The sequence below is a fragment of the Pristis pectinata genome, chromosome 2 (genome assembly GCF_009764475.1).
Source record: "Pristis pectinata isolate sPriPec2 chromosome 2, sPriPec2.1.pri, whole genome shotgun sequence".
NCBI classification, from domain to species: Eukaryota; Metazoa; Chordata; class Chondrichthyes; order Rhinopristiformes; family Pristidae; genus Pristis; species Pristis pectinata.
Window position 1 is genome coordinate 144,866,284 of NC_067406.1, and position 25,033 is coordinate 144,891,316.

Genomic DNA, 25,033 nt, shown 5'->3' on the forward strand with positions numbered 1-25,033 from the left:
GCATACTGTGTCAGGAATCCTTCCCGGACACACCAAACAAACACTGCCCCATCTATCCCCTTTACACTATGGAGGTGCTGATCAATATTAGGGAAGTTGAAATCACCTATGACAACAACGCTGTTATTTTTGCACCTTTCCAAAATCTGCCTCCCGATCTGCTCAGTGTCTCTGCTGCTATTGGGAGGGTCTGTAGAATACTCCCAATAGAGTTGTAATATTAGGTGATTTCAACTTCCCTCATATTGATTGGCACTGTCGTAGCGTAAATGGCTTGGATAGAGCGGAATTTGTTAAATGTGTCTAGGAAAGTTTTCTCAAATAATATGTGGATGACCCAACTAAAGTGGGGGCAACCTGTTGGGAAATAAGGCAGAGCAAGTGACTGAAGTGTCAGTGGGGGAGCACTTTGGGACCAGTGACCATAATTCTATTAGGTTTGAAATAGTTATGGAAAAAGAATGGGATGGTATACAGTTAAAGTCCTAAAATGGAGCAAAGAAAATGTTTAATGCATCAGATAGGAATTTGTACAGATTGATTAGGAGAGGCCGTTTATAGGCAAGGGGACATCTCGCAAGTGGGAGGCTTTTAAAAGTGAGACGGAGAGTTCACGACAGCATGTTCCTATTAGAGTAAAGGGCAAGGCTGACAGGGGTAGGGAACCCTGGTTCATGAGTGAAGTTGAGGTTCTGGCCAGGAAAAAGGAGGCATAGGACAGGGGCAGGCAGTTAGAATCAAGTCAATCCCTTGAGTATAACAGGTGTAGGAGTACACTTAGAGCAAAAATAGGACGGCAAAAAGAGAACATGAGATAGCTCTGAAAGATAAAGGAAAGGAGAATCCTAAGGAATTCTACGTATATTAAGAGCAGAAGGGCAACAAGGGAGAGAATGGGTTCCCTTAATGATCAATGTGGTTGTTTATGTGTGGAACCACAGGAGTTGGGCGAGGTCTTCAAATAGATTCACAGAGTTATACAGCAAGGAAACAGACCTTCTGCCCAACTCGTCCATGCCAACAGATGTCTGTCTGAGCTAGTCCCATTTGCCTACGTTTGACCCATATCCCTCTAGGCCTTTCCTATCCATGTACTTGTCCAAATGTCTTTAAAACATTGTTGATTATAACTGTCTCTACAGCTTGCTCTGGCAGCTCGTTCCACCAACCTCTGTGTGAAAAATTCGCCCCTCAGCTCCCCTTTAAATCTTTCCCCTCTCGCCTTATACCTATGCCCTCTAGGCTGCCATACCCTGGGAAAAATACTGTTCATCCACCTTATCTACTCCTCTCGTGATATATAAACCTCTATAAGGTCACCTCCCAACCTGTTATGCTCCAGGGAAAAAAGTCCCAACCTATCCCGCCTCTCCTTATAACTCAAGCCCTCCAGTCCTGGTAATACCCTCATGAATCTTTTCTGCACCCTCTCCGGCTTAATAACATCCTTCCTATAGCTGGGTAACCAGAACTGCACACAATACTCCAAGCATGGTCTCACCAACGACTTGTACTGTTGTAACATGATGTCCAAACTCCTGTACTCAGTGCCCTGACTGATGAAGGCGAGTGTGCCAAACCATCCTGTCTACCTTTGCCACTTCTCTCAGGGAACCAAGTATTTGTACCCCTAGGTCTCTCCAGGGCCCTACCATTTACTATTTATTTTCTGTATTTACCATGGAGAAGGTCATAAAAGCTGGGGAAATCAGGGAAGAGAATAATGATGTCTTGGAACATATCTACTTTACAAAGGAGGTGTTGCTGGCAGTCTTAAAGCATATTAAGGTGGATGAATCCTGGGATCTGACCAAGTGTATCTTACGACATCGTGGGAAGCTAGGGAAGACATTTGAGTGGCCCTGGCAGGGATATTTGCCTCATCTTTAACCACGGTTGAGGTACCAGAAGACTGGAGGATAGCTAATTTTGTACCTTTATTTAAAAAGGGCCGCAAGTACAATCCAGGGAACTGCAGGCCGATGAGCCTAACATCAGTGGTGGGCAAGTTTCTAGAGGGGATTCTGAAGGATAGGATCTACCTGCAGTTGGAAAGACAAGGACTGATTAGGGATAGTCAGCATGGCTTTGTGTGTCACAGCATGGAAATCGTATCTCACAAATCTGATTTTGTTCTTTGAAGAGGTAATGAAGAGGATTGACAAGGGCAGGGTTTTGGACATTATCTGCATGGACTTTAGCAAGGTCTTCGACAAGGTCCTGCATGGTAGGCAGGTCCAGAATATTAAATCACATGGGATTCAGCATAATCTGGTCAACTGGATACAAAATAGACTTGGTGGAAGGAGATAGTGGATGGAGTTCAGGGTTGTTTTACAGATTGAAGGCCTGTGACCAGCTGTATGCCACAGGGATTGGTGTTGGGGCCACTGTTGTTTATCATCTACATTAAAGATTTGGATGAGAATGAAATTGGCACGGTTAGTAAGTTGGCGAGACACCAAAATTAGTGGTGTGGTGGATAGTAAAGAAGGTTGTCTAAGGTTACAACGGGATCTAGATTAACGGGCAGAGTGGGCCAGAGAATGACAGATGGAACATAACTCAGACAAATGCAAAGTAATGCATTTTGTTAATTTAAACCAGGGCAGGACATACACAGTGAATGACAGGGTCCTTGAAAGTGCTGTAGAACAGAGAGACCCAGGGCTACATATTTCCGTGAAAGTGGCAACACAGGTAGTCAGGGTGGTGAAGAAGGCATTTGGCATGGTTGCCTTCATTGGTCAGGGCACTGAATACAGAAGTTGGGATGTCACGTTACAACTCTACAAGTTGTTGATGAGATCATACTTGGGAGTATTGTGTGCAGTTCTGGTCGCCCAGCTATAGGAAGACTGTTATTAAGCTGGAAAGGGTACAGAAAATATTCATGAGATTTTACCAGGACTGGAGGGCTTGACTTATAAGGAGAGGCTGGATAAGCGGGGACTTTTCTTCCCCCAGACCACAGGAGGCTGAGGAGTGAGCTTATAGAGGTGTACAAGATGTGAATGGTCACAGTCTTTTTCCTTGAGTAGGGGAGTCTAAAACTAGAGGGCACAGGTTTAAGGCGAGAGGGGAAAGATTTAATAGGAACCTGAGGGGCAGGATTTTCACACAGAAGGTGGTGCATATAGGGAATGAGCTGCCAGAGGAAGTGGTAGAGGCAGATAAACTTACAATGTTTAGAAGACATGTAAACAGGTATATGGATAGGAAAGGTTTAATGGGATATGGGCCAAATATAGGCAAAGGGGGCTGGGTCAGGTGGACAACTAAGTCAGCATGGACGAGTTGGACTGAAGGGCCTGTTTTTGTGTTGTATAGCTCTATGACTCTACGAATTCCCGAATGCCTGAAATAAACATTATTAGGTAACTGGGTAACATGAATGATAGAAAAGTAGGGGGCTATGTGGGATGGAAGGGTTAGATAGATCTTAGAGCAGGATAAAATGTCGGCACAACATTGTGGGCCAAAGGGCCTGTACTGTGCTGTAGTGTTCTATGTTCTATGTAGTTAAACCTTGAACAGTGTAATTCTGGTACTTACAGGTATGTAGGCACTCTGTGACCGTGGTGGCGTCAATCAAATATCCATTGCAAAGTCGACATGTGATGTGAGCGTTAATGTCCCAAAGCTTTATCTTCCTAGTCAGCATCTTTGAACCCTAGAAAAAAAATCAGAAGTTTTTTGCAAATGAAAGTGTTGTTACAATGATTAAAAACGACAGGGTGTCAAGTCTGATAAGTCAAAGAAAGATTTCTAGTTATAACGTATTTTCTTGTGGAATAAATTTAGCAATCCAATGGTTGAAGACAATCTCACAAACTAAATACAAGTTTATTCCCAGCAGTTAGGAATCATGCCAGACTCATATCTAAAACGTACCATGCAGGATCAGAGGCCAGAGAAACTTACCCACCCCTTCAGGTGTGTGTGCATCATTTAGCCCTGCTCTGCTCTCAGCCCCTAACACTGCACTTACAAATGAAAAGCCCACCAAGAAGATGTGGGTATGTGGCTGAACAACTGTAATTATCCGAACAAACTCTGAAGTTTCAACACATAAAACAAAGCCCAAACTATAAAGGCAAATTCCTTTAAGTATGAAATCCTGTTTTAACCTAACAAAATCGCAAAGCTCAGTTTTTGGTACTCGATCTTGGTGACAAAATATCAGTGCCAAGGTGGAGTAAACGTGATCAACTGGCAGCTTTAATCTTAATTTTCATTATTCTCTTGGACATTTTTGTTCTAGTTGTTACATTGTTGCTGTTGGTTTGAGTTTTACTCCCAAGAAAATGAAATCTCATGATTCAAGTGAACAGCATCTATGATGCATATATGAAGACTAGTTAGCCAGCCCATTAGAGTGTGGGTGTAATTCCCAGTATTCAATCACTCTTCACTGCTAATTCACCAGGAGTTCACAAATTATTATTTCTGTCCATAATATTTATATAAATAGCATTTAGAGATTTCGATTATACGAGAGAACTCAGTACAACAAACCAATTCAACAGCTGATTTGGGAAGTTGTGTGACATGAGTGTGAAGGAAGGTAGTCAGGGAGCAATTTTGGGTTAACTCCAGCCAGTGCCATGTTTAAAGCTCATTTTAGTTCCAATTGTTGGTATCCACCTCTGCTTCTTAGCGTTATGGATCAGGTGTTGAAAGAAGAATTGCATCCCACAAACTAATCAGCATTGCTTTCATACAAATAATCTGTAGTACACATTAAACCTCAAATGATTAGAATTATCATCTGAGCCTGAACCATAGAAATTGTATAATCTAAGTAGAGCAATGCCTATTTCATGGAAAGATTGACCAGAGGATGGATTAAAAGTGCCTAGGTAGGTCAACACTGGCAAATCATCAAAGTGCAAAAGGAAGCCTTGCATTTCTGTAACAACTTTCGCAACTACATTACATGTGAATATCTTCACAGTCAATGATACAGTTTTGTTTCACTTGCAGAGTCAGGAGTTGGAGCGAGATTTTGAGCGGGATGCTTGAAAAGAGGTGAGTCTCTGCGCCTGAGCTGGTGAGTTTCACTTTGCAAGAGTCTAAACAAGGCACATTTGCAAATTGTTACCTGCTGATTGGCTTATCAACGGCAGCAAATAAAGGTAAGGCAAGTATAAGCGGAGCGGCCATTGCTGGAGTGGGGAGCTGAGGCTTTGGTTCAAGAGGCTTCAGGGAGAAGAAGCTAAGGTAAGTCTCCGGTAAGTATCTTTCTTGCTTTCTTTGATTTGGTGTTCCCTGTAGTGCAGAGTAGTGAGAATAGCTCCAGGGTCAGTGGTGTGTTCAGCTTGTGAGATGTGGGAGTTCTGGGAGACATTCAGTCTCCCTGATAACTACATCTGCACGAGGTGCATCCAGCTGCAGCTCCTTACAGACTGTGTTAGGGAACTGCAGCTGCAGCTGGATGACCTTTGGCTCCTACGGGATATGGAGGAGTACATAGACAAGAGCTACAGGGAAGCAGTCACTCCGAGGCTGTAGGAGGCAGGTAGCTGGGTGACTGTCAGGAGAAGGACAGAGAATAGGCAGATAGTGCAGAGTACCCCTGTGGCTGTGGATATTGTTGGGGGTACAGCCTACCAGAGGAAACCCACAGTGACCAGGTCTCTGGCACTGAGCCTGGTTGTGTGGTGCAGAAGGGAAGGGGGAGAAGAGGAGAGCGGTAGTGATAGGGGATTCCATAGTAAGGGGGGCAGACAGGAGATTCTGTGGATGTGAAAGAGACTCATGGATGTTATGTTGCCTCCCAGGTGCCAATGTCAGCGACAACTCAGATGGGGTCCACAGCATTCTGAAGGGAGAGTGAACAGCCAGAGGTTATGATACATATTGGTACCAATGACGTAGGTAGGAAAAGAGATGAGGTCCTGAAGAGGGAATATAAGGAGTTAGGTAGGAAGCTGAAAAGCAGGACCTCAAGGGTAGTAATCTCTGGATTGCTGCCTGTGCCACGTGCCAGTGAGGGTAAGAATAGGATGATTTGGCAGATGAATGCAGGGGGCAGCGTTTCAGATTTATTGATCATTGGGATCTCTTCTGGGGAAGGTACGACCTGTACAAAAGGGACGGGTTACACCTGAACTGGAGGGGGACCAATATTCTTGCGGGCAGGTTTGCTAGAACTGTTGGGGAGGGTTTAAACTAGTTTGGCAGGGGATGGGAACCTGACTGATAGGTCAGAGGTTGGTTCATTTAGTGTACAAGTAGATGCAGAGTGTAGAAAGACTGTGAGGAAGGATAGGCAGTTGAAAAGGCCAAATTGCAGTCAGTTGGATGGGCTGAAGTGTGTCTACTTTAATGTATCAGGAACAAGGCTGATGAACTTAGAGTGTAGGTAAGTACGTGGAACTACCAAATACCAATTACAGATACTTGGCTATCGCAAGGGCAGGAATGGATGCTGGATATTCCGGGTTTAGCTGTTTCAAAAGGGACAGGGGCAGAGGTAAGAGGTGGGGGAGTGGCTTTGCTGATCAGGGACAGTGTCACAGCTGTAGAAAGGGAGGATATCCTGGAGGAATTGTCCACTGAGCCAGTGTGGGTGGAAGTCAGAAACAGGACGGGAGCGATCACTCTATTGGGAGTATTCTACAGACCCCCCCCCAATAGCAGTAGAGATGCTGAGGAACAGATTTTGGAGAGGTGCAAAAGTAACAGGGTTGTAGTCATACGTGATTTCAACTTCCCTAATATTGATTGGCGCCTCCTTAGTGTAAAGGGGATAGATGGGACGGAGTTTGTTCGGTGTGTACAGGAAGGATTCCTGACACAGTGTGTGGACAGGCCGACGAGAGGAGAGGCCATACTGGACCTGGTACTGGGCAATGAGCCTGATCGGGTTTCAGATCTCTCAGTGGGAGAGCAGTTTGGAGACAGTGACCATAACTCCTTGACCTTTTCCATAGACTTGTAGAGGGATAGGAGTAGACGATATGGGAAAGTATTTAACTGGGGGAGGGGGAATTATAATGCTATTAGGCAGGAATTTGGGAGTGTAAATTGGGAACAGATGTTCTTGGGTAAGTGCACAGCGGAAATGTGGAGGTTGTTTAAAAAATACTTGCATGGAGCTCTGGATAAGTTTGTCCCATTGACGCAGGGTAAGGATGGTAAAGTGAAAGAACCGTGGTTGACAAGAGACGTAGAATATCTTCTCAAGAGGAAGAAAGAAGCATACCTAAGGTTTAGAAAGCAAGGATCAGACAAGGCTCTGGAGAGTTACAAGGTAGCCAGGAGGGAGCATAAGAATGGACTTAGGAGAGCTAGAAGGGGGCATGAGAGGTCCTTGGCGAGTAGGATCAAGGAAAACCCCAAGGCCTTCTACACATATGTGAAGAATAGAAGAATGACTAGAGTGAGGGTGGGACCGATCAGGGATAAAAGAGGAAACATGTGCCTGGAGTCGGAAGAGGTAGGGGAGGTTCTTAATGAATACTTTGCTTCAGTGTTCACCAGAGAGGGAGACCTTGACGTTTGTGAGGATGGCATATGGCTGATATGCTAGGGCATGTCGATGTGAGGAAAGAGGATGTGCTGGAACTATTGAAAGACATTAGGATAGATAAGTCACCAGGGCTGGATGGGATATATCCAAGGTTATTACAGGAAGCTAGGGAAGAGATTGCTGTGCCTTTGGTGACGATCTTTGCATCCTCACTGGTGACGGGAGTAGTGCCGGATGATTGGAGGGTGGCAAATGTTGTTCCTTTGTTTAAGAATGGAAGTAGGGATAACCCTGGGAATCACAAACCAGTGAGTCTTACTTCAATGGTGGGCAAATTACTGGAGAAGATTTTTAGAGATAGGATTTATGGGCATTTAGAGAAGCATAGGCTGATTAGGGACAGTCAGCATGGCTTTGTGAGGAGCAGGTCGTGCCTCACGAGCCTGATTGAATTCTTTGAGGATGTGACAAAGCACATTGATGAAGGTAGAGCAGTGGATGTGCTGTACATGGATTTTAGTAAGGCGTTTGATAAGGTTCCTCATGGAAACCTCATTCAGAAAGTCAGGAGGCATGGGATCCAGGGAAACTTGGCTGTGTGGGTTCAGAATTGGCTTGCCCATAGAAGGCAGAGGGTGGTGGTAGATGGAATGTATTCTGCCTGGAGGTCGGTGATCTGTTCTGGGACCCCTGCTCTTTGTGATTTTTATAAATGACTTGGATGAGGATGTGGAAGGGTGGGTCACTAAGTTTGCTGATGACACGAAGGTTGGTGGTGTTGTGGATAGTGTAAAAGGTTGCTGTAGATTACAACAGGACATTGATAGAATGCAGAGCTGAGTTGAGAAGTGACAGATGGAGTTCAATCCAGATAAGTGTGAAGTGATACACTTCGGGAGATCAAATTCAAAGGCAGAATACAAGGTTAATGGCAGGACTCTCAGCAGTGTGGAGGGACAGAGGGATCTTGGGGTCCACGTCCAGAGATGCCTCAAGGTTGCCACTCAGATCAATAGGGTTGTTAAGAAGGTGTATGGAGTGCTGGCCTTCATTAGTTGGGGTATTGAGTTCAAGAGCCGTGAGGTGATGTTGCAGCTCTATAGAACTCTGGTCAGACCACACTTGGAGTATTGTGTTCAGTTCTGGTCGCCTCACTGTAGAAAGGATGTGGAAGCTTTAGAGAGGGTGCAGAGGAGATTTACCAGGATGTTGCCTGGATTGGAGAGCATACCTTATGAGGATAGGTTGAGTGAGCTAGGGCTTTTCTCTTTGGAGAGAACGAGGATGAGAGGTGACTTGATAGAGGCGTACAAGATGATAAGAGACATAGACGGAGTGGACAGGTTTAGACTTATTCCCAATGCGACAATGGCTAACACAAGGGGACATAATTTTAAGATGATTGGAGGAAGGTATAAGGGGGATGTCAGGGGTAAGTTTTTTTACACGGAGAGTGGTGGGTGTGTGGAACGCACTGCCTGCAGAAGTTGTGGGGGCAGATACATTAGGGACATTTAAGAGACTCTTAGGCACATGAATAATAGAAAAATAGAAGGCTATGTGGGAGGGAAGGGTTTGATAGATCTTAAAGCAGGATAAAATGTTGGCACAACATTGTGGGCCGAAGGACCTGTACTGTGCTGTAATGTTCTATGTTGAAGTGGTCACATTAGCAGTGTTGAAAATTCATCAGTCGAAAACCACAAACAGCAATGACAGAATAGCCTGGTAATGTGTTAGCAATGTTGACCAGGGGTTAAATATTGGTTACAACTGGGAAACTAACAAGGCACCATAAACTAACATCTGAAGAGTGGGAATCTATAGAGTGCCACACTGAAAATTGAAGTGCTTCTTTGTTACTAGAGGTTTGTTATGAAACAGGCACAATTGTCCTTCATATAATCTCAAACATCTACCCAAGTGCTTCACAGACAAGTGAAATTAATCTTAGAGGAAAACAAACCTGAATTGTAAATATTATGAAAATTCACATCAAAAAGCATGTGCACAGTAACCATATTGCACTGTATATTGGTGACATGAACTAACAGTGCTAATGAAGAATGAAAAGGTTGGGAGATGATGAGAAAGTTCATATCAAAATTCTTGGATGCTGTAGAAGAGACAGTTTCAGAAGTATACATATAAAAAAAAAGGTACAATCACAAATGTAAATCACAAGAAAATAGTAAACCAGCTGGATTGGGCTTTCATTTCACAGTATAGTCTGAATTTCCCTTCAATCGTACAGCTGGGAAATTCAGACTACACTGTGAATTTTGCACAGTACAGTTTCCATCCAACATTTGTTTCATGATGGGATGCAAGCCGTGATCATAATCAATAGGTCTACAGCATAGCCAGTCTCAGTGAAGACCACTGTCAAACTCGGCTGAGTCATTGCTCCAATATTTTTCCTGATCTTTCTCAACACAATGTTATACCTCACTTCCAAAGAGCTTCCTGGAGGAGTACAACTAATCTTTTGAGCTAATAGGAAACTGTTCAACCTACAGCAACTACATTCCAGAACCAAGGTCACCTGAACCTCACTAATCAGAGCGACTAGTGCTTGTGTGCATTTGCTGATCGAGTTCCAAGCCATCATCCTTTTCTGAAATATACAAGAGAATGGGCCTTACATACAACATTCACAGAACAAAAGTCCTCTACCAACCTGCCCTGCTCCATAACACTGCCCTCCAACAATAAAGGTTCACAGCAAGATCCCCGAAAATATGGATAATTTCCCATATCTCACGAGTCATCTCTCAGCAAAGGCAGAAAACTCTAGGACTCTATGACTCCAGGTTTATGAGGTCTTATGCCAAGATTGGGAACTTGGGAGTACCTCAGACAGAAGTCCACAGCTGAGAAAAGGGAATCATCAGCAATGTCCCTTTACGTACAAGCGCATCTTATAAACATACAGAGATATGAATTAGTATCTGGAGTAGGCCTTTCGGCCCTTGTCTGTTCCATCATTCAAGAAGATCACAGCTGATCGAACTGTAGCCTCAATACTGCATTCCTATATACCTAAGATAACCTTTCACCCCTTGCTTATCAAGAATCTATCTAACCCTGCCTTTGAGGAAGAGGGTTCTAGACTCACTATGTGCAACGAGAAGATTTCTACTAATCTGTCTTAAAATAGGGCAGCACGGTTGGTGTCGGTGACCTGGGACCCGGCGGTCGGGGCGGGGGAAATGGGGGTGGGGGGGAATGGGGGGGGAGGGTCAGGGGTAGGGGGAGACGAGGGGGAAGAGGCAGGGGTAGGGGAGTTGAGGTGGAGTGGGAATGCAATGAGGGAGGGGCAGGGGGAATGAGGGGGGGAGGAGGCAGTAATGAGGTGTTGGAGGAGGGAGAAGGGGTTAATGTGGGTGGAAGGAGTCATGAGGGGGAATGAGGGAGGGAAAGGAGTGGGGAATGTGAAGGGAGGGGGAAATGAGGGGGAGGGGATAGGCGGAAGGGGGCAATAAGTGAGGGAGAGAATGAGGGAGGGGAAACTGTGGTGGGAGGGGGAATGAGGGGCAGGGGTGGGGAGCGGGAAATGAAGTGGGGAATTGGGGAGGGCACAGGGGGAATGAGGGACGAGGGGAGGGATGGAGGGGGAATGAGGGAAGTGGAACGGAGGGGAATGGGGGGAGGGAGGGGGAATGAGGTGGGAGGGGGAATGTGGAAGAGTAGGGGGAATGGAGTGGGGGAATGAGGGGGAGGGGATGTGCAGAAGGGGGCAGTGAGGGATGGGGAGAATAGGGGAGGGGAAACGTGAGGGGAGGAGGGAGAGAGGGAATGAGGGGGAGGGGGGATTGAGGGGGGTGGGGAAGGGGAAATGAGGGGGGTGAGGAAGGGGAAATGATGGGGAGAGGGGGAAGGGGAACGAGGGGGCAGAGGGGGAAGCAGAGAGGGGGAATGGGGAGGGGCAATGAGGGCAGAGATGAGGGGAAAGAGGGCGAGGACAGAATGAAGGAGGCAGAATGAGGGAAGGGACCGGTGAGTGGGGACCTGGGGGCCGATGATATGAGGTCCCCCAGCCCGGAGGCGGAGGTGGGGCTGGGCCAGTCCGGGAGGGGCTGATCCCCTCGGCTGGAAGGGATCTCCCTGCTATCCCCACCTCCCCCCCAGTGGCTGGGAGCCCATGTGGGGAGGGTCAGGGTTGGACACCCCAGATCCCTTCACCTCTCCCCCGGTCAATGACAGGGCCTGCGCTGCAACAGATGGAAGGAAGACAAAGTGCGCAACATCTGCCCAACTTGGGTTAAACGTAACGTGTGTCTGGTCGCCTTGAGCAGATCGTTTGCTGCTCCATATTCCAGCAGATGCAGTCTCCATGTTAACATTGTTTCTCTTTCCTCAGATACTGCCTGAATTGGTGAGCTTTTTCCCAATATTTTCTGTTTTCTTTCCTGATTTCTAGCATCTGCAGATTTTTTTATTTGCATTAATAAAATTTTAATTTTCAGGGGAAAATAGGCTAGAATGATAGAAAAATGGAAGGCTATGTGGGAGGGAAGGGTTACATAGATCTTAGAGCACGATAAAATGTAGGCACAACATCATGGGCCGAAGGGCCTCTACTGTGCTGTAATGTTCTAAAAAAATGGATGACCCCCTTATTTTTAAACAATGACCCCTAGTTCTGTATTCTCCCAAAAAAAGAAATATCCTCTCCACATCCATTCTGTCCTCAGGACCTTATGTGCTTCAGTTGTTCCCCTTATTCACCAGCAGATACAACCCTTGCCTATCCAATCCTTCTATACCACACACCTTCTCCGAAGTGCTTCCAATGCAGTAACACCTTTCCTTAAAATAAAGAGACAGTATTCCAGACATAGTCTCAACAATGTCTTATTTAACTGATGTATATTAACAACTTGGATGCGAATATAGGGGGTACAATTAGCAAAGGTGGGGATTGGTGGTGGTGTTGATAGCAAAGAATTGCTTAAGGCTACAGCAGGATATAGATCAGATGAAAAGTTGATACCTGGAATGTGTGGAATCAGACACAATTACTATGTTTAGGAGGCATTTAGTCATATAGGCACTTAAACAGGCAAGGGTTAGAAGGATACAGTCCTAATGTGGAGAAATGGGATTAGTGTAGATGGGAAAAACGGTTGGCCTGGAAGTGGTCGACTGATGGGCCTGTTTCTGTGCTGTACAACTCCATGACTCCATTTAGGGAAATGGGACTTTTGACCTTGGAATCTAAGTGCTTACAGCCATGACTCATGTCATTGAAATTATTTAAGAAATGGAATTTGTTCATCCTGACAACCTATTGAGCAAGATAGGGCCATGAGGACAAGGGAGCACTGTTATAAAATGGGAAAATGAAGTTAGGTTAGAAGGCAAGATAGAACATAGAAACATAGAAAAACTACAGCACAATTCAGGCCCTTCGGCCCACAAAGCTGTACCAAACATGTCCCTACCCTAGAAATTACAAGGCTTACCCATAGCCCTCTATTTTACCCAGCTCCATGTACCTATCTAACAGTATCTTGAAAGACCCTATCGTGTCCGCCTCCACCACCGTTTCCGGCAGCCCATTCCACGCACTCACCACTCTCTGAATAAAAAAAACTTACCCTTGACATCTCCTCTATATCTACTCCCCATGTCCTCTTGTGGCCACCAATTCAGCCCTGGGGAAAAACCTCTGACTATCTACCCTATCAATACCTCTCATCATCCTTATACACTTCTATCAGGTCCCCCCTCATCCTCCGTCTCTCCAAGGAGAAAAGGCCGAGTTCCCTCAACCTACTTTCATAAGGCATGCTCCGCCTTCCAGGCAGCATCCTTGTACATCTTCTCTGCACCCTCTCTATAGCTTCCACATCTTTCCTGTAGTGAGACGACCAGAACTGAGCACAATACTCCAAGTGGGGTCTGACCAGGGACCTATATAGCTGCAACAATACCTCTCGGCTCCTAAATTCAATTCCCCGATTGATGAAGGACAATATACCATATGCCTTCTTAACCACAGAGTCAACCTGCACAGCCACTTTAAGCGTCCTATGGACTCGGACCCCAAGATCCCTCTGATCCTCCACACTGCCAAGAGTCCTACCATTAAGACTATATTCCGCCAACAGATTTGACCTACCAAAACGAACCACTTCACACTCATCTGGATTGAACTGCATCTGCCACTTCTCAGCCCAACTCTGCATCCTATCTATGTCCCTCTGTAACCTCTGACAGCCCTCCAAACTATCCACAACACCCCCAACCTTTGTGTCATCCTCAAACTTACTAACCCACCCCTCCACTTCCTCATTCAGGTCGTTTATAAAAATTACAAAGAGCAAGGGTCCCAGTACAGATCCCTGAGGTACACCACTGGTCACCGACCTCCACTCAGAATATGACCCTTTAACAACAACAACCCTCTAAAACATTTTGTACCACTCTAAAACATTTTGTCCTATGTGTAATGTGTACATTTCACACAGTCATGGAGAGATACAGCACAGAAAGAGGTCCCTCAGCCTACCTAGTCTGCACTGACCTCCAGCACCCACTTTTGTTTTTACACTAGTCCTACCCTAACCCATTTTTTCTCATCAAATTTCATCAACTGTCCCTTGGATTCTACCACTCATCTACCTACCTGGGATAATTTACAGCAGTCAACTAACCTACCAACCCCATGTTGGCATGGATGAGTTGAGTCGAAGGGCCTGTTTCCGTGTGGTATAACTCTATGACTCTATGTGTTAGTAAGGTGGAGGAAATCCACATGGTTATAGGAAGAACATGCAAACTCCACACAGACAGCACGGGAGGTCAGGACTGAACCTAGATCTGTGAGGCAGCAACTCTATAAGCTGCGTAACTGTGACAATCCAGTCGTTGCAGAATTTCAAAGAGGTAGAGTTGTAAGTGAAAACATCCTCCCTGAACAAGAGTAGATGAGACTAGAAACAGTTCTTTCTGATGTTTACTCGGCTGCCTGTGAAGCTCAAATCTCCCCAGTGTTCCGGCCTGAATTATCTACAGCTTATTTTGCCTTTTCCAGGAGATTGTTTTTTAAAGAAGACCTGAAACATGCAAAGATGGCGAATTAAATATCCAGCTGGACCAAGAAGCAATTTAGATCAGCGAGGATGGGCTGAGAAGTGAATGGGATGGTATGAACTGGGACACAGGTGGGGAAGTACTAGGGTAGATAATTGCAAATAAAGAAAGGAAATAACAGAAACATTCAACAGGTCAGGCAGCATCAGTGGGAAAAGAAAGTTAATGTTTCAGGTCAAAGATCCTTCATCTTCAACCTGAAACATTAACCCTGTTTCTCCTTCCACAGATGCTACCTGACCTGCTGGGTGTTTCCAGCATTGTCTGTTTATATTTCAGATTTCTAGCATCTGCAGTTTTGGATTTTCATTGCTTGAGCTAGTGGTTAGGGTGATGCTGAGATTTAATGGTGAATGCTTCAGGACACTTTCTTAACGTCATAATGCTCAGCGGGTAAAAATATTTACAAAAAATAATTCCTTTTAAAAACTGAAAGAGTACAATGGAAAAGAGTACCTTTGGTGTGAAATAGCATTTTCATAGAACCAGAACAATATTGTAATACAGCAAGAACCATCACATCAAATCCAGTAGTAAATTGAAAGCAGGGTTTGGATTTGAGGTGCAAAGGCAGTAACTCACCTGCGCTGCTCTGACGCGGAGCACTGCAGTGTAGTCATGTGATGAGGCCGGGATAGATCTGAACGTTTGAGCAGTTGCGTGAAACACCTGAGTAAAGAAAGACAATGAGGTTGTGTCATTATATCAAGGTTTCAATATAACTCTTGTACAACTTCTGTTGTACACTGACCAAAGATTCTGATGAGGAAAAGTTATAGTTAAATAAAGTTATATTTAAGTAAAGTTATACTTTCAGTAATGACAGAATAATACATTACAGCACAAAATAATATGATCTAATGACTGAAATCACCATAACATGATCCAATATGGCCAGAATGGCGAAAAGGGCAATGCATGAAAGATGAAATCTATTACAGACAAGTGTGAAGTGTCACATTTTAGAAGGACGAGCAATACCCATTACAGTAACTGCTACAACTGTAACTAGGGTGCATAAGTCAAGAGTCCGGACATGTTTTGTACCCAAGTTTTTTAAGATGGCTAGACAAATCAAAAAAGGCAATTTAAAAATAGCACATGTGATTCTTAGCTTAATCACCAGAGGTATGGAGTACAAAATTGACTCCAAACCTTTGTAAGTACCTCAAATAGGATACACTGGATAATTCTCAGCACTATGCCTTATGAAGGTTGCTAAGGTCTCAAAGAGAGCAAGAAGAAATTTATGAGTTCAGTAATGAAAACACTTAGTTGGAAGCACTCAGCAGGTCAGGCAGTGACAGTGGACAAAGAACAGTTAACATTTCAGGTTGAAGGCTATTGAAAATTGGAGATAACCTTTCCTACAATAGTATATATAGCCAGAACATCATTATTAGTAGACCAGTGAATGAGAAGGCACCACCCTCATTGGACCAGTAAGACTGGTGGGCACCACTCCTGCTGGACTGGGGCACCTGAAGGCACCACTCCCATGTGACCAGGGATGTGGGGAGTGAGTACCACTCCTACTGGACCGGGGGACCAGAGAGTGGTGCTCCTGCTGGATGGATGAATGGGACAGTATCATTCCTACAGAACAGACAAATGAAAAAGTGCCGTAATGACAGGATGGATGAACCTACAAACATAAAATAATTCTTTGAAGAGGTAACCTAAAAGGTATAGTAGGGCAGTGTAGTGGATGTTGTCTATTTGGACTTTAGCAAAGCCTATGACAAGGTCCCACATGGTAGGCTAGTGTGGAAGGTTAGGTCCCATGGAATCCAGGAAGAGCTAGTTAGGTGGATTCAAAATTGGCTCAGAGGCAAGAAGCAGAGGGTGGTGGTTGAAGGTTGTTACTCAGAATGGAGGCCGGTGACTTGTGGTGTGCCACAGGGGTTAGTGTTGGGACCTTCGTTATTCATTATTTATATAAATTATTTGGATGCAAATGCACAAGGCTTGATCAGTTAGTTTGTGGATGACACAAAATTAGGAGGTGCTGTTGATAGTGAAGAAGGTTATCATAGATTACAGGGGGATCTTGATCAGTTAGGGAACTAGGCCGAGGAGTGGCAAATGGATTTCAATACAGATAAATGTGAGGTGATACATTTTAGAAAGTCAAACCAGCGTAAGACTTAGACTATGAATGGTAGGGCACTAGGGAGTGTAATGGAACAGAGGAACCTAAAAGTACATAGAACACTACAGCACAGTACAGGCCCTTCGGCCCACAATGTTGTGCAGACATTTTATCCTGCTCTAAGATCTCAAACAGCAATGGGTCGGAGTACAGGAGGGAGATAGAGAGCTTAGTGGAACGGTGTCATGACAACAACCTTTCCCTCATGGTCAACAAAACAAAAGAGCTGGTCAATGACTTCAGGAAAGGGGCGGTATACATGCACCTGTGTACCTCAATGGTGCTGAGGTCGAGAGGGTTGACAGCTTCAAGTTCCTGGGAGTGAACATCACCAACAGCCTGTCCTGGTCAAATCATGAAGGTGCCATGGCCAAGAAAGCTCACCAGCGCCTCTACTTCCTCAGGAGGCTAAAGAAATTTGGTTTGTCCCCTTTGACTCTCACCAACTTTTACCGATGCACCATAGAAAGTATCCTATCTGGATGTAACATGGCTTGGTACGGCAACTGCTCTGCCCAGGACTGCAAGAAACTGCAGAGAGTTGTGGACACAGCCCAGCGCATCACGGACACCAGCCTCCCCTCCTTGGACTCTGTCTTTACCTCTCACTGTCTTGGTGTAGCAGCCAGCATAATCAAAGACCCCACCTACCCGGGACATTCTCTCTTCTCTCCTCTTCCATCGTGTAGAAGATACAGGAGCCTGAGGGCACATACCACCAGACTTAGGGACAGCTTCTACCCCACTGTGATAAGACTATTGAACGGTTCCCTTATACAATGAGATGGACTATGACCTCACAAACTACCTTGTTGTGACTTTGCACCTTATTGCACTGCACTTTCTCTGTAGCTGTGACACTTTACTGTTATTGTTTTTACCTGTACTACATCAATGCACTCTGTACTAACTCAATGTTACTGCACTGTGTAATGAATTGACCTGTACGATCGGTATGCAAGACAAGTTTTTCACTGTACCTCGGTACAAGTGACAATAATAAATCAATACCAATATCAACACCAGATCTATCTAACCCTTCCCTCCCACATTGCCCCCTATTTTTCTATCATTCATGTGTCTATCTAAGAGCCTCTTAAATGTCCCTAATGTATCTGCCCCCACAACCTCTGCCGGCAGTGTGTTCCACCCACCCACCACTCTCTGTAAAAAAAACTTACCCTTGACATCCCCCTTATACTTTCCTCCAATCACCTTAAAATTATGTCCCCTCGTGTTAGCCATTGTCACCCTGGGAAAAAGTCTCTCACTGTCTACTCGATCTATGCCTCTTACAAGTGCATAGTTCGTTGAAAGCAGCGTCACAATTAGATAGGGTGGTGAAAAAGGTGTTTAGCACGTTGGCCTTCATCAATCAGGGCACTGAGTATAGGAATTGGGACATTATGTTGTAGTTGTTTAAGTCATTGGTGAGACTGCACTTGGAGTACTGTGTACAGTTTTGGTCACCCTATTACTGGAAAGTTGTGGTTAAACTGGAAAGAGCGCAGAAAAGATTTAGGAGGATGTTGCCAGGACTAGAAGGCCTGAGTTAAAGGGAGAAGTTGGCCAGGCTAGGTCTTTATTCCTTGGAACATAGGAGAATGAGGGACGACCTTACATAAGTGTTTAAGATTATGAGAGGAGGCATAGATAGGGTGGATGGTATCAGTCTTTTCCCTACAGTAGGGGAGTCCAAAACTAGGGGGCATAGGTTCAGGGTGAGAGGGGAAAGATTTATAAGGGACCTGAGGGGCAACTTTTTCATGAAGAGGGTGATGAGTTGAGGCAGGTACAATAGTGTCATTTAAAAAGCACTTGGAGAGGTAGATGGAGGGGCGGGGCTTAGAGGGATATTAGCCAAACACAGGAAATTGGGATTAGCTGGGTGGACAATGTGGTCAGCATGGACTAGTTGGGCCGAGGAGCCTGTATCTATGACTCTATGACTATGACAAAATCAGGATCATGGCCAATCTGATTGAAACCTCTGAGATCTGCCATTTCTCACCATTTACAGTACACTTCACATTTTGCTCTTCCTGCCAAAATGGATAGAACAAAGAACACTACAGCACAGTACAGGCCCTTTGGCCCACAATGTTGTGCCAACATTTTATCCTGCTCTAAGATCTATCTAACCCTTCCCTCCCACATTACCCCCTATTTTTCTATTATCCATGTGCCTATCTAAGAGTCTCTTAGATGTCCCTAATTTATCTGCCCCCACAACCTCTGCCAGCAGTGTGTTCCACGCACCCACTACTCTCTGTGTAAAAAAAAAAGTTACCCCTGACATCCCCCTTTATATCTTCCTCCAATCACCTTAAAATTATGCCCCCTCATGTTAGCCATTATCACCCTGGGAAAAAGTCTCTGACTGTCCACTCGATCTGTGCCTCTTGTACACTTCTATCAAGTCACCTCTCATCCTCCTTCTCTCCAAAGAGAAAAGCCTTAGCTCGCTCAACCTATCCTCATAAGATATGCTCTCCAATCCAGGCAACATCCTGGTAAATCTCCTCTGCACCCTCTCTAAAGCTTCCACATCCAATAGTAGCTGTCATGCGTACTACTTACACTGCAGCAACTTCTTCAGGCTGCTCCAATAGCACCTCCCAAACATGTGGTCCCTGCAACCAAAGAGGACAAAGGCTTTGGAGATAAGGGAACACCATCACCTACAAACTGCCATCCAAGCCGAACACCTCCTGACTTGGAAACACATCACTGTTCCTTGAGTCTTAGTCTTGGAATTTCCTCCCCAACAGCATTGTCGGTGTATCTTCAGTGCTTGAAAAAGACCGCTTAGCATCACCAACTCAAGAGCAAATACCAGTGACTCTCAGAAAATGAGAACAGGAGGACACAATTCCAACAGTACCAGAGAATGGCTTGATACTGTTCCAACAGGTCTGGCATGGCAATTTGAATGCACAGGAACATAAGAAGCTGCAGAGAGTAGTGGACTCAGCCCAATACATCACGGGCACATCCCTCCCCACCATCAGTGGTATCCACAGGAGGCACTGCCTCAAGAAGGCAATATCTATCATCAAAGATCCCCACCATCTGGGCCATGCCATCTTCTTGGAGCTACCATTGGGCAGGAGGTACAGAAGCCTTAAGTCCCACACCACCAGGTTCAGGAACAGCTACTTCCTTTCAACCATTTGGTTCTTGAACCAACCTGCACAACCCTAATCACTACCTCAGTATAGCAACACTATGACCACTTTGCACTACAATGGACTTTGTTATTTTTGTTCTAATTGTGTTCTTTCTTGTATAATTTTTGGATAATTTATGTATAATTTATATTTTTCCTGTGAATGTTGTGTATCTGATGCTTTATGCCTGTGATGCTGCTGCACCTGTACATAAATGTACTTGTGCATATGGTAATAAACTTGACTTTGAACAGGTCAGATGAACAAGTTGAGGTTAAACAGGAAGGGACCACACTGTCCTGAGGTTATAAAAATGATAGGTAATCCCATGGAAAAATACAAAGTTCTCAATGGGATTGATGGGATGGATACAGAGCTAATGTTTCCCCTGGTTGGGGTGTTTAAACCAGAGATCACAGTCTAAAAATAAGAGATTAGCCAATCAGGGCAGAGAAGAGGAAAAGTTTCTGTAGGTAAAAGGCAATGAATCTTTGGAATTCCCTACCTGAGAGCTGTTGAGACTGTCCCCACCGGGTAAATTCAAGACAGAGATTGATAGCTTCTTAAATATTAAGGAAATCAAAAGATATGCGTTCAGTGCAGGAAAGTGGAGCTGAAGTAAAGAACCTGCCATAACTTTATCAAATCGTGGAGCTAGCACAAGGATCCAAAGGGTCCATTCATGCTTCTATTTCTTGTATTATTATAATTGGACAGTATCATTTCTAAACTGGAGGAGAACGGCAGGGGGTGGGGAGCACCCTCGCAGGTCAGAATGGAAGACAACAGTTCCTACCGGCTGAAAAACAGGAGAGTATCGCTCTTACTGTATTAAAATTTCAGAAGGTACCATTCTCTGTGAGAAGACATCAATGGGAGAAAATATATGCAAAGGACATAATGAGAATTTGAGTCATTGAGAGATGCAGCACGGAAACAGGCCCTTCAGCCCATTGGTTCAGTGCTGACCATCAACCAAAGTCAAAGAAGTCAAAGTTGAGTTTATTGTCAATATACACAAGTACATGTATGCACAGGTGCAATGAAAAACACATAGTATCATATAAGTTGCATTCAAAAGAAAAACATAAATTAAACATAAATTATTCACAATTTTTACAAGAAAGAACACAATTAGAACAAAAAAAACAAAAGTCCACTCTACCACCCAGTTACATTAATCCTACATTAATGCCATGCAGAATTGCAAAGAGGCAGTGACTCAACTAGCTGCCCCACTGTGCTACTCAAATATTGCAGTATTCAGGAAATGTGAAATTACAAAAATCTGCAACTAACAACGCCCTAATTTTAGCGCAGGCCAGTACAGTAGCATAGAAATGCAAACTGTTGACAGAACTTGTTTTATACAAGAGACAGCGTGCTACATTTGGATGATTGCAAATTGCCTCTGTATCATAAACATATTCATTTGCTTCCTCTCATTAAAAGTTATAAAAACAATTAAAATATTTTAAGATACAACAAGCAACTTGAATAAGATATCGTCCCTGCAAGAAAAATAGTAATTGTAAATTCACTGAAGTCATTGTTAGAAGGAACTGACTGCCAATAAACCAAAGTTACGGTAGTGTAGCGGTTAGCACGACGCTATACTGCTACCCATATCCGGAAATCATATCAAAAAGTACAACACTGCATACTGATCAGATTGAGGAGACATCCTGTGGGAGAATGGAAAGGCTTGGGAAGGAACAGAAAATGACAGGAGTCAAGAGTAATATGAAAATTTGAAAATATTGGGGACTTTAACTTCCCCAATATTGATTGGAACTTCCTTAGTACAAGAGGCTTAGACAGGGCGGGATTTCTTCAGTGCATCCAAGAGGGGTTCTTGAAACAGTCTGTGGAGAGTCCAACTAGAGGAGAGAACATACTGGACCTAGTTTTGGGAAATGAACCAGGCCAGGTGACAGACCTAATAGTGGGTGAACATTTTCGGAATAGTGACCACAACTCATTATGTTTTGATATAGTTATGAGTAAGGATAAAATTGGATCTTGCAGAAGGGTACCAAACTGGGGGAGGGCAAATTATGACAGGATAAGACAGGAGCTACAGGGCATTGATTGGGAGCAGCTCCTGTTGGACAAGTCCACGTCTGACATGCAGCAGTTGTTTAAAGACCTAAATTTAGTCAGGAAGGAAAAGGAAGCATATGTAAGATTGAGGATGTTAAAATCAGGCTGACCCCTGTGGAATATAATGGCCCTTGTGGTCCTGAGGGACCGTGTTAGGGAACTGGAGATGCAGCTCAATGACCTACGTCTGGTCAGGAGGTGATAGAGAGGAGTTATAAGCAGGTGGTCACGCCGGGAACATCGGAATCAGGCAATTGGGTCACAGTCAGGAGGGGGAAGGGAAAGGGGAAGGGGAAGAGTCAGGTACTAGAGAGTACCCCTGTGGCTGTATCCCTTGACAATAAGTACTCCTGCTTGAGTACTGTTGGGGGAGACAGCCTACCTGGGGGAAGCAACAGTGGCAGTGTCTCTGGCACAGTGCCTGGCCCTGTGGCTCAGATGGGTAGGGAAGGAGTGAGGAGGGCACTAGTGATAGGGGACTCTATAGTTAGGTGGGCAGACAAGCGATTCTGTGGACGCAGGAAAGAAACTTGGAAGGTAGTTTGCCTCCCAGGTGCCAGGGTCCAGGATGTTTTGGATTGCGTCCAAGATATCCTGAAGGGGGAGGGAGAACAGCCAGAGGTCGTGGTACATATTGGTACCAACGACATAGGTAGGGAAAGGAATGAGGTCCTGAAAAGAAACTATAGAGAATTAGGAAGGAAGTTGAGAAGCAGGACCTCAAAGGTAGTAATTTCCGGATTACTACCTGTGCTAAGTGACAGTGGGTATAGGAACAGAATGAGGAGGAGGTTAAATGCGTGGTTGAGGGATTAGAGTAAGGAGCAGGGATTCAGTTTTCTGGATCATTGGGGCCTCTTTTGGGGCAGGTATGACCTGTTCAAAGAGGACAGGTTGCACTTGAATCCCAGGGGGACCAACATACTGGTGGGGAGGTTTGCTAAGGCTACTGGGGAGCGTTTAAACTAGAATTGTTGGGGGGTGGGATCCGAACTGGAGAGACTGGGGAAGAGGTGTTTGGCTCTCATATCGAGCAGGCTAGGAGTAAGTACCATAGGCAGGTGATAGAGAAGGGACGTGTTCAGACAGGCTTGAGATGTGTCTATTTTAATGCAAGGAGTGTTGTGAACAAGGCGGATGAGCTTAGAGCTTGGATGAATACTTGGAGCTATGATGTGGTGGCCATTACAGAGACTTGGATGGCTCCGGGGCTGGAACGGTTGATTCAAGTGCCAGGTTTTAGATGTTTCAGGAAGGACAGGGAGGGAGGCAAGAGAGGTGGGGGAGTGGCACTGTTGATCAGAGGTAGTGTCACGGCTGCAGAAAAGGTGGACATTGTGGAGGGATTGTCTACGGAGTCTCTGTGGGTGGAGGTTAGGAACAGGAAGGGGTCAATAACAGTGCTGGGTGTTTTTTATAGGCCGCCCTATAGTGACAGGGTTATTGAGGAACAGATAGGGAAGCAGATCCTAGAAAGATGTGAGAATAACAGAGTTGTTGTGATGGGAGATTTTAATTTCCCAAACGTCGATTGGCATCTCCAGACAGTGAGGGGTTTAGATGGGGTGGAGTTTGTTAGGTGTATTCAGGAAGGGTTCTTGACACAGTATGTAGATAGACCTACAAGAGGAGAGGCTGTGCTTGATTTGATATTGGGTAATGAACCTGGTCAGGTGTCAGATCTCTCAGTGGGTGAACATTTTGGTGATAGTGATCATAATTCTATCTCCTTTACGATAGCACTGGAGAGGGATAGGAACGGACAGACTAGAAAGGTGTTTACTTGGAGTAAAGGGAATTATGAGGCTCTCAGGCAGGAAATTGGAAGATTAAATTGGGAACAGATGTTCTCTGGGAAAAGTACAGAAGATATGTGGCAAATATTCAGGGGATATTTGTGTGGAGCTCTGCACAGACATGTTCCGATGAGACAGGGGAGTCATGACAGGATACAGAAACCGTGGTGTATGAAGGCTACAATAGATCTAGTCAAAAGGAAAAGAAAAGCATACAAAAGGTACAAAGAGCTAGGTAATGTTAGAGATCTGGAGGAGTACAAGGCTTAAAGGAAAGAACTTAAGAAAGAGACTAGGAGAGCCAGAAGGGGACATGAGAAGGCCTTGGCGGGCAGGATTAAGGAAAACCCCAAGGCGTTCTACAAGTATGTGAAGAGTAAGAGGATGAAATGTGAAAGGATAGGGCCTATCAAGTGCAGCAGTGGGAAGTGTGTATGGATCCGGAAGAAATAGCGGAGGTACTTAATGAATACCTTATGTCAGTATTCACCACAGAAAAAGATCTGGGGGATTGTAGTGGGGACTTGCAGCGGCCTGAAAAGCTTGAGCATGTAGATATTAGAAAAGAGGTGGTGCTGAAACTTTTGGAAAGCATCAAGTTAGATAAGTCGCCGGGACCAGATGAGATGTACCCCAGGTTGCTGTGGGAGGCGAGGGAGGAGATTGCGGAGCCTCTGACGATGATCTTTGTGTCATCCATGGAGACGGGAGAGGTTCCAGAAGATTGGAGGGTTGTGGATGTTGTTCCCTTATTCAAGAAGGGGAGTAGGGATAGTCCAGGAAATTATAGACCGGTGAGTCTTACCTCAGTGGTTGGTAAGCTGATGGAGAAGATCCTGAGGGGCAGGATTTATGAACATTTGGAGAGGTATAACATGATTAGGAATAGTCAGCATGGCTTTGTTAAGGGCAGGTCCTGCCTTACGAGCCTGATTGAATTTTTTAGGATGAGACTAATCACATCGATGAAGGGAGAGCAGTAGGTGTAGTGTATATGGATTTCAGCAAGGCATTCGATAAGGTACCCCATGCGAGGCTTATGGAGAAGGAGAGGAGACATGGGATCCAAGGGGACACTGCAGTGTGGATTCAAAACTGGCTAGCCCACAGAAGGCAAAGAGTGGTTGTTGAAGGGTCGTATTCTGAGTGGAGGTCGGTGACCAGTCGTGTACCTCAGGGATCTGTACTGGGACCCTTACTCTTTGTGATTTTTATAAATGACCTGGATGAGGAA

At 44.9% G+C, this 25,033-nt stretch overlaps 1 protein-coding gene across 9 annotated transcripts in view; it reads right to left on the minus strand.

Annotated features, from left to right (window-relative positions):
- LOC127580854 (polycomb group RING finger protein 3) overlaps positions 1-25,033 on the minus strand; it is a 215,606-nt gene that overhangs the window by 124,473 nt on the left and 66,100 nt on the right. For 8 of the 9 annotated variants that reach the window (XM_052034828.1, XM_052034818.1, XM_052034810.1 and 5 more), the window contains 2 exons: positions 15,161-15,247; positions 3,556-3,673 (listed from right to left, as the gene is read on the minus strand). In XM_052034828.1, the coding sequence (XP_051890788.1) occupies positions 3,556-3,673; positions 15,161-15,247 (205 nt within the window). Of the gene's footprint in view, positions 1-3,555; positions 3,674-15,160; positions 15,248-19,310; positions 19,337-25,033 lie in introns of those variants that run through there. The other variant, XM_052034854.1, reaches the window with a different exon arrangement.